We start from the raw sequence: 10,983 nt of genomic DNA on the forward strand, positions 1-10,983 counted from the left end.
ATCAATACACGTTTATTCATAATGTAACGTTTTTCTTTCAAAATATTCTACAAGTTTTTCCCACCGGTTTTATTCACTTTTTGACTTTATAATTTTATTTTTAATTTGTTATTTAAATATAATAACTTTTAACCGCATTGAAAAGGGTTCGTCAAACATCAAAAAAAAAAAAAAATAAATAAATAAATTGTGGTTCGTATAAGACAAATCACCACAATTATTGTATGGTTATGTGTCATGTGTGGTATTTGCATAGAGAAAATTTGTTTAAACATATTTTAAATGATCTCATACAAAAACCACACATCAAACACACGCACGAGTTACCGGAAATGATTTCAATTAAAAATGTTATTCAAACAATTCATATAATTTTATAATACTCATTTTTTACAGAGTCATGTTGACATAGCTTCAACGTTATACTCAATATATTTTCAGATATAATTAATACAAATAAATACAGTATTTTTGTACTGATCATATAACAATATTATTTTCGTACAAACATTTCGACACCAATCAATAATTATTTATAATCATCACACATCGTGTCCGTTTGTTCGCAAGTTAAGCACAATGAGATCGTTGTTAATTTTTTTTTTGCGTTAAGGTTTTGCTACGTACATTGTGTAAATTCAGACATAGTTAAAGGAAAATACTGTACAATATTATGTAAAGTTTCACAAAACCACGCAACACTAGAAGTGATTGTCAAACGAGTAACGGTGGCGGCACGTCCGACGACTAGCGGAGCATCGATCGTAGTAAACGGGGGAAACGGAACGTTCCGTAATAGACGCATCGGCGAAACTAGCGCAGCGAGTGGTTTAACGTGCAAACATTGGAAACTACCGTGGCTAAATAATAGTAATGGTAAACCGCTAATTGTTTGTATAAAAATACAAACAATGTGTACTTTGTAGTATCTGAAGTACTTTAAAATTTACGGGTTCAACATTATTTATGTGATGTACATTTAAAGTTGTGGCGGTAATATTATTTTCTATTGGATATCGAGACAAAAAGTCTGCAGCTTGATTAAAAATGCATTTTTTATAAATTATTTTGAAGTCATAACCGATTAATTTAGTTCTTAATCTGTTCAAAATTGTCGATTCTGATTTAATTTTTTGTAATTGTATTAGATTTTTATTATCAGTGCAGACTGTAAAGGTCCTACCATTGAAGATATTGTCTAAAATGTGTGCAACCGAAATGTAATGCTGCCATTTCTAATTCTAATGCAGAATAATTGTTTTGAGCCGCATTTAATTTTTTTTTAAAGCATATGAAACAGGATGTATTTCATTATTTTTATTTATTTGTTGTAAACTTACGCCCAAACCTTTTTTGAACTGTCGGTTACTAATATTATTTCCACGTGGTCATTAAAATGAGATAAAACTGGCTTATTTGTAAGCTTAAATTTTAGATTTTTAAACGTGTTTTCATGTGTTTCTGACCATGGAATTATTGATTTTTTTTTGATTTTAATTTGCCTTTAGTTAATCCTGTAAGTGAGTGTGCTAATTTACTAAAATTTGGAATAAATCTACGAAAACAATTTGCTAAACCTAAAAAACTTCACAGTTGTTTTATCGTGGTTGGAGAGGGAAAGTTTCTAATAGCTGAAAGTCCTTCTTCCGTCGGCTTTATACCTTGTCCATTAATAATATTACCTAATAATTTTATTTCAGTATAGCCCAATTTACATTTCGAAATTTACAAGTTTAGTTTATATTTTAATAGTCGGTCAAATGTTTTTTAAAGTGAACCGAGATTTTCTTCGAAAGTTTTACCAAAACACACACAATCGTCTAAATAGCAACAATTAATTCTATAGGTTAGCCCTGCCATTATTTTATTCATTACCTTTTGAAATTTTTGAGGTGCATTAGCTAAACCAAATGACCAAATCGAGTAAACTGGTAATGACCTGTTGATGTGGAAAAGCTGGTATTTTCTTTAGAATTTTCACTTAACTATAATTGATGAACGCCAGACATCGCATCAAAACAAGAAAAATATTTGTTGCCTGCAAGTGAATCGTAAATATTTTGTATAATTGGTAAAGAAAATGCTTCTTTGTGAGTTTTTTCATTAACACCGTCTATAATCAAAGACCATTCTATATTCAGTGGCTATTTAATTTTGTGTACCTTGTGGTTGGCCTATTGGCACTGAGAAAATTTGAGAAGAATAGGGACTTAATGAATGTTCAATTATGCCTGCCTCTAATAACTCTTTAGTTTGTTTTTCAATTTCTTTTATCTCAGAAAGGCTCAATTTGAAATTTCGTAAATTTACTGGAGTATTTAGTTTTATTTCTATAGGTTCCACGTCTACTTCACCTAGAACCCACAATTGTTTGTAGACTAGATTTGAAGTAAAATGGCTGCCATTCTGTGTAATAGATCTGAGCCTAGAGTGGGTTTCTTTTGTTTATATAAATGTAATCGACCTCTTAGGATAAATCTTAATCCTGAAGCTCATGTTATTGATATACCGTTGACGAATGTGTATAGAATGCGACATGTGGTCAGAGTCATCAAATATTATTCGGATATAATGAGTTTGAGTACGTATAGTATCCGAGAACTTAACTATAGATTTGGACAATTTACAATTATCTGCAGTATCTGATAATGATTCCATAGCTGAAGTAATGACTTCGAGTGGTCCAATGTTTATTAAGAAAGTTAACATCATCAATCCTGGTTTTAATATAATTAATTGCTTACAAGATGGGTATGGTGTGGTTAGCCAACATGCATGGCTTTATTAGGTTAGTAGGTGATGGAAATTTTAGATTCGGAATATTAATGGAGAAATGTCTACCCATTACTAACATTTACATACCTAAAATCGTACTCGCTCTGGATGAATTATTCAAGTTACATAGTTTTAATCATGACATGATCCACGGTGTGACTGCGCAACCCTAGTAATATGACGAATACGGTGAACTTAAATTGGTGGACCCCGTTAATTTTATTAGTCAACAGATTAACTATGTAAACACAACGTATTATCGCGAAAACACCCCAGCTGAAGAGATAAAAGTGTTCGTAACTTCTTGCTTTATGAAGGCTGCAGAGTTGTTATCTATTGAATTAGTTTACCTAGCCGTTAAAATTTATCCTGATAGGTTTTATCCGGTTTTCTGTAGAGCCATTGACGGTGGTTCATCTGTTTCCGAGATCTTTCGTGATTTAACTGGCACACACGATGACTTACATAGGCGCTTCTCAAATCACTACATAATTCAGAGGTACCCCAACATGTATGGGTTGACTGACGAGAACGGAATTGAATACGAGGATGACGTGGGATTCACAGTTTCTGAGTTAGATTGCGGTCCTGATATTTTTGAGAGTGATTCGGATTCTAAATCGGCGAGCGCGACATAAATGTTGAGTCAGTAATCTGTAAATCGTTACAGTTGGTGACGTAGAAACGGAGGCGGTCAGTGGTGTCTTTATATTTTAAGTAAATCTGGCAGAACGACATCGAGCGTGGATGCCCGCAGAGGTCACAATTGGGCAGACCTTATGGACGGTCACCTTGACTGGCATCGATGTAATAGCATTAGATTCATCTGCCACTGCAGTTATGTATACAGACGATATAGCCCCCACGGTAGGAGCTGCCAGGCTTGAAATCACCTAGGCGAGGATCAAGATACCTTGATTAAGGTTTTGCTACGTACATTGTGTAAATTCAGACATAGTTAAAGGAAAATACTGTACAATATTATGTAAAGTTTCACAAAACCACGCAACACTAGAAGTGATTGTCAAACGAGTAACGGTGGCGGCACGTCTGACGACTAGCGGAGCATCGATCGTAGTAAACGGGGGAAACGGAACGTTCCGTAATAGACGCATCGGCGAAACTAGCGCAGCGAGTGGTTTAACGTGCAAACATTGGAAACTACCGATGCTAAATAATAGTAATGGTAAACCGCTAATTGTTTGTATAAATATAGCAGCTATTGCAATTTTCTTAAAATCACATGACTGCAAAACAACTAAATATTTAAAATTTCACAAATTAATGGGAGGCATAATTACCTTAATATTATTATTATTTAATATATTTTTCTTTCTTAAAAACCAAAAACAATTGGAATGTTATACCAATTAAATTGATTCAAAAATTGGATATTTGATTAATAATTAATATCGTATATCTGTTTTGGAATAAAGGGACTATACTTTCACAATATAAAATATAATAACATAGTAAAAACTAAATTTTTTGCCTAATAATGTATAATAATCACTTAACCCAATAAAATTAAATGTATTTAATGATAAATATTATAAAGAAATGTATGTCTAATAATTAAGCCGGTTTTAAATTGGTAAGAAAATTATATAAAAAAAGAAATTAGTAATTTTTATGCTTGATTTTTATCATTTATCAGGTGTACATTAATAATAATTGCAAGCAAATTAAAATAAAAACACTACATATATAATACTATTTGAATAAAATGGTTTTTTAAGTTTTAATCAATAATTTACAGTAAATAAATTTCTATACACAGTTGGAAATGACCAGCTAATTGATGATCCATCCTCAGCTCCGATTCCTCAAAGTATACCTTCAACTTCTACATCGCTATCTATAACACCACAGACAGATATTAATAATCCTGATCAACCTATTACTCGTATAAAAGGAAACACACTGCAATCACCTGATTTGTGCCAAAAAAAAATGACAGTCGATGTTCAAAAAAAGATTGACGAGGACCTTCTTAAACTCTTTACTAATGATTTTCATTTTATAAGGTGCTTTATTGAGGCGGATCAGATTTCGCCCAAAATCGACCTTTTGGTTTTCGCTCAAATGGCCTTTTTTAACCAAACACACAAAAAGAGTGATTTGGTTTTCGCCCAAAGAAATATTAATCATAGTAAACGAAAAAATATTTTGGTCACCACTGTCCACTAGTAAAAAAAACCAACAAAATGCATTACAGTTTAAAGTGCCAGATTAAATTATACACCGTAATCTTGGCGATAAATCAGATAAATTTTAATCGATATAATTGAGCTGAATAAGGTACGGATACAATTCGAGATAAAATTATATACCGCAGTCGTTCGCTCGTGCCGTAAATTAGACAAGTTAGTAGAGTATATTCGAGTTAAATCTATTTAAATTGTTTAAAACTTTAAATGTCCGTGGTGTTTTCGGAATGTAAAACAGGAAAAAAATTATTGCTTTCAAGAAATACAAGTATAATTTTGGTTCGGAAAATATTACAACTGGCTTAATTCGCTGGTGCTGTATTAAACGTCTTTGTTCAACAAAGATACACGACGATTAATGGATTAGTAACGAGTGCGCTAGTTTCCATTCAACGCGATCACAAACCATCAAATTAAAATGAAATAAATAGACAAATTGTAAGAACAGCGTGTAACCTAACCTAACCTAACGTAAGGCCATAAAGGATGCACATACTTATCTAAAAAAAAAAAAATAATATTTAAAGAGTTAACACCAGATTGTTATCTTACAGATTAATTTCACCAATGATGATATAAATAAAATTAGAATGTTAAATAACTGGACCACCAAAAAATTATCTGTAAAATACAATATTCAGAGGCGATCTATTTTTATGATTTATTAGGAAATTACGATAGCGTTCATCGTATACCGCTGTTTATAATAATAGTTACGATAACAGAACACCATACATTGAACCTACTTCTTGAAACACAAATATTATTTAGTTCAATTTACGCGTTGCGTTTGTCGTTCGTCGTTCGTCGAGAAATTATTATAATTATTCGTATTCGTAGTCCGTCGCGTCTGTAGTGTTAAAACTTATTAATTTATAAATATTATTCGTGTGTAATCGAGTATGTTTTCCAAAAAACGTAAAGTTGACAATGAAATCAGAAAGTTTCTGGCTGAGTGGACCGAACAATATTGTTTTACACTTCCAGTAAGAGCTGGAGCCGTTCCAGTTTGTCTTATATGTAACAGTACAGTTGCTGTCGTTAAATGTGCTAATTTGAAGCGTCATTAAGATACAATTCATAAAGATTTTGAAAAAAATTTCCTCCTAACAGTGCAGCGCGTAAAAATAAGCTCCAAGCGTATCTCTTGTCTTATAAAAATAGTACGACTATGTTAGTACAAAGTATGACTGGGCAAGAAAAGTCAGTAGAAGCAGCATTGCGTGTTTGCTGGACGTTAAATAAACACCAAACACCATTTACAGACTCAGAAATTGTAAAAGAGTGTATGTTGGAAGTAGCCACTGCATTTTTTGAAGAAAAAGAGGACATAATTAATGCTATTCAAAATATTCCTCTATCAGCAAGAAGCAATACAAGAAGAACAGAACTATTGGCCGATGACAACAAAAATAATTTAATTCACATTTTACAGACGGCTCCTTGCTACGCTATTGCAATTGATGAGTCATGTGATATTGTTGATTCTGAGCAGATGTCAATTTTTGTGCGCTTTTTAGACGTTGAAAGTAGAGTATTTAGAGACGAGTTGCTAGCATTATTGCCATTGAAATGCAAAACTCGTGGAGAAGATTTGTTTAAAACTTTTGACGACTTCATGACTAAATCAAATATTAGTTATGATAAAATTGTGTCTATTTCAACTGATGGCGCACCGGCAATGATTGGTAAAGAAAAGGGATTTGTTAAGAGAATCAAGGATAAGAATGCTGAAATACTTTCATATCAATGTATAATTCATCAAATATCCCTGTGTGGCAAACTTAGTACAACACTGAAGGAAGTAATGGACATAATGATCAAGTTGATTAATTTTTTGAGGTCCCGATCTGCTCTTCAGCACAGGCAGTTTAAAGATTTTTTATTTGAATGTGATTCAGTGTATTCGGATTTACTTCAACATAACAATGTCCGTTGGTTAAGTAAAGGCAAAGTGATCGAACGTTTTTGGAGTATAAAAGAAGAAGTAATCACGTTCTTGGCAAACTCTGATTCAGTAAAATCAAAGCAGTATCATAAATTCTTAACAAATGAGAGCAATATGCTATCTGTGGCGTTTTTAAAAGACATTCTTGGATATTTAAATGTAAATATATTATATTATATTATATTCTCCGACTGGAGAATGGATTGACGTTGCTACAAAATTATTCAAACTTCCAAAATCTTCAATTCAAATGGAAATTATTGATTTGCAAGAAGATATCTCATTGCAAATGTATAAAACTTCGTCCACTGAAGATTTTTGGATAAAGCATGTCTTGGATAAATACATGAACTGTAAATCCCTTGCCATAAAATTAGCTACTATGTTTGGCTCCACTTATGTATGTGAAACTTCGTTTTCAAAAATGACGTTTTTAAAAAACCGATACCGTTCAAGATTAACAGATCACCACCTTGAAAACACTTTACGCATCAGTTGTTGTTTATATATATATATATATATATATGTATTTTTTTTATACATCATAAATTGTACAATTAAAATGTAACTACGTATGCATAATGTGTTTAAATGTTCAAAGGGTTTATACCGTAAATTTAATAAAATAAAATTTCTTTTTTTGTAGTCGAAAGAAGAAATCGTTGACGATTCGAGTCAAACTTCTAGTGATCAATTTCCAACATCTTCTTTAAATATACTAAATACAACTCAAACCACACTTATTTAAAATCCATTTGTTAATATTCGTAAAAGAAAGCAAACTAACATTTTTGAATATGAACCTAATTTGACACACAAAAGAAAATTGAAGATGCCCTTATAAAAAAGATAACAAAAGATTTTCAACCTTTTAAGATAGTCGAAGACGAAGGTTTCAGACATTTTGTTCATTTGTTAAATCCTTCATATAAGATTCGAAATTGTTGTTGAATTTCTAAAATTGTACACATTTAAAGGACGTTACCAGTCAAAGGTAATTTTATTGTGGCTAATGACAAATATTGTGTAAATGAAATTGATCACAAATTTTTAGTGAGTAGCCATTCGTTTCAACAGTGCGATCAAGATTTTGGTTTGATTTAAAAACAAAAAAAGCATCACCAAAACATATTTGTACCAAATGATTGGCATAGTGTAATAAAAAATTCCAGAAATAAAAATCCCTTTCATATTATAAATACGACCAAAGACAATTTTTTTTCTACCAAATCACTGGAAAAACAAATTATTTGTAAATAGAAAGAAAAATGAGTATGGTGATAAAGTTGAATTGCTCAAGATTCAGTGGCTGAATTGTAAAAAAGAATAACCTTTTCAGATAAATTACAAATATTCAAACACTCCAGAAGTTGAATTTAATTTTGCAAACATAAACAAAAGAAGATCAAAACTTGGAGAATCCATAAAAGATTTAGATATATTATATCCAACAGGCCACAAAATAACAGTTTTAAAAAAAAGATTTAATGGATCTGCTTCCCTATGTACCACCAATTAATCATCAATTTTACAATAGTCTACAATCTGACGGTAATAACCTATTGATGGGTTACCAATTGATTTTGATGAAAGTGAGGAAGATGAATTTCAAACTGAACTATAGTAAGTTATACTGCAAAAAGTTATTTTTATTTTATTTTGTCAAGTATTCTGAAAACTGTATTACCTACCTAATGAGTATGTGATTATTATGTTATTTTTTTAATTTTTATTTAAAGTTAAGTACAGTAACAATCACATTTTTTTTTAATATTATTCCATAAGTACTGAAGACTTTACTATGTAATTAAAATGTTAAAAATGTATAAATACCAAATTTTCAAGCTGAAATTAAAATATTTTAAACTAAAATTGTTACACATTATTAAAAATTATTTAGATTTTTTTTGTTTTGTTAAATTTAATAACAATCATCCTGCACTAATGATGATTACAATATTTTATTTAAAAAAGTTACAAATAAACTTATACAATTATTTACATAGTATTTTCATGTTGCGTAAATTTAAGTGAAAAACAAATTTCCATTAAGCTGGCCTAAACCACAGAAAATTAAATTTAATAAAAAAGTTTCAAAATTCATGGAGGCCTAACCCATATTAAAGATGGTTTAAAAGTCAAGGATTTCAAAATAAAAATAAATGAAGAGAATCCAAACCAAACCAGAAAATGCAGATAACTGTATGCTGATGACTTGTATTTTACACAACTTTATTAAAATACATGATGGCAAACAGACATATAATCTAGGAGAAAGTACCAATCTCGAAGATCCGTCAACTCTTCAAAACTTAACAATTCAAGGCGGAAATGCAAGTCAGCAAGCATTTCAAGTTAGAGAAATGTTAAAATTTTTAACTCTTCAAAATATTTTTCATTGCAAATTCTAATTTCAAATTTGTCACTTATTTTTACTAATAATAATTAATACTTTTAATCTAACTTTAGATCACTTTTTATTTTTTTTATTTTTTATTTATCTTAATTAAAAATGTGAATTTTTATCTATTATTAATTATTATTATTATTAAAAATGTTGTTAGTTAAAAAAAAATTTTTTTCGTTATTTATTTGAGTTATTTCCACAAGCGTATAATAAAATTAAATAATAATAGTATAGATATTTACCTGGTTGATTCAGTTCGTCACCTATGACTTTCCGTAGTTTATCCTTATGGGTAGCATCACTATATTAAGGATCACTTAAATCATAAATACTAGGATGAGTTCGTTTCGTACTACTTCTATAACCTTTCCGGAATCCATAATAATGCAACACAAAAAATTATACTTTTCATATAAAAATTGACAAATATTTAAATAAAATATGAAAAAATAATAATAATACCGATAGAAAAGTGCATGGTATAATAACTATTATGAGGCTCGTTCATGTCACTCGTCTACGTCTGTAATTCAAACCAGTCAGGAGTTGTTCGATTTTGGTTAAACACGTAATTACTACTTTGTAACCAGTGCTCGGGAGGACGCAGAGATACGGAGTACTATTTATATTATTAATTATTAATAATTATTATTTATAACTTAATTTCATTTTTGTACCTATGTATTACCTATTTTCATTAGAACGGGGGGGACGTTATATTGTTAAAATAATATTTTTATTATTTTTTTTTTAAGTTCTACCTATTCGATACGGTATTAAAATGCATATTATTTATGTTAACAATTCATTTTTAAATGAGAAGAATAACAATTGGAATTTGGACTTAAAAGAGAGGTCATACGAATTCCGTAAATAGCCGTTGTGATATAAAGTTCATATGCATTCCGAACTAAATGATGGTATTGATAAAAATATCCTTGGATTCATTTGAGGCCTTTAAGGAGGGTGCTATGATAGTAAAAAACAAAATATCGATACTAACTACTGATTTTCGACACCTTTTTGATAAAGCAGAAGGATGGATAAAACCCGACACGGTACGTGCCGGCACGGTTCATCGTTCACACGTGTCAGGGCATGTCTAATCGGGAGCAAACCCGTCCGGGAACCCAGAAGAAGAATTTTGCAAAATAATATTTTTCCAACCCTGACCAGTGGAAATCGACCTTAAGAGTGATACGAGGGGATGTAAAAATTACCGAAAGTTTAGTAAATGATACTTTTTAAAATAAAACTACAGTAACTCCTTTCGAAATTTCTGATAGTAATAAATAATAATACAATTGAAAACAATTAGAGGACATTTACACATGAATATTTTAACCTTGAATTCTCACAGTGATGTTGACAAAAGTTTAATATCTTTAGAAACCGAAGAAGATATTACGAAAGCATCTATTGCCAATGAAAACACAGAACATTATTCAGATTCTATTTACTCCAATACTCACTGTTCAACTCCGGAAGAATCCATCATTGAATATTGGAAGAATAAGGTGAGTTTGGCTTTTCAGGAAAAAAAGAACTGCAACATAGTAAAAGATCTCTATATTTAGAAAAAACAACCGGAATTTGATCAAGACTCAAGATAAACCATAATATTTTGAAGTTTGGTAAAAAAA

At 30.6% G+C, this 10,983-nt stretch overlaps 1 protein-coding gene across 1 annotated transcript; it reads left to right on the plus strand.

The window, feature by feature from the left end:
- Positions 1-6,156: 6,156 nt before the first annotated feature.
- Positions 6,157-7,681, plus strand: LOC107170477 (protein ZBED8-like). The gene is made up of 2 exons (XM_015520608.1): positions 6,157-7,092; positions 7,580-7,681. The coding sequence occupies exons 1-2, from the start codon at positions 6,157-6,159 to the stop codon at positions 7,679-7,681; spliced, it is 1,038 nt and encodes a 345-aa protein (XP_015376094.1).
- Positions 7,682-10,983: the final 3,302 nt, after the last annotated feature.

This window comes from Diuraphis noxia, unplaced genomic scaffold (genome assembly GCF_037042655.1).
Source record: "Diuraphis noxia isolate RWA-SAM2 unplaced genomic scaffold, SU_Dnox_SAM2 contig0001, whole genome shotgun sequence".
Lineage (NCBI taxonomy): Eukaryota > Metazoa > Arthropoda > Insecta > Hemiptera > Aphididae > Diuraphis > Diuraphis noxia.

Coding starts and splice junctions, on each gene's coding strand:
- LOC107170477 (XM_015520608.1), top strand. CDS start 6,157: ATGTTAGTACAAAGTATGACTGGGCAAGAAAAGTCAGTAGAAGCAGCA. Junction 7,093..7,579: donor ACATTCTTGGATATTTAAAT/GTAAATATATTA, acceptor CTTTTTTTGTAG/TCGAAAGAAGAAATCGTTGA.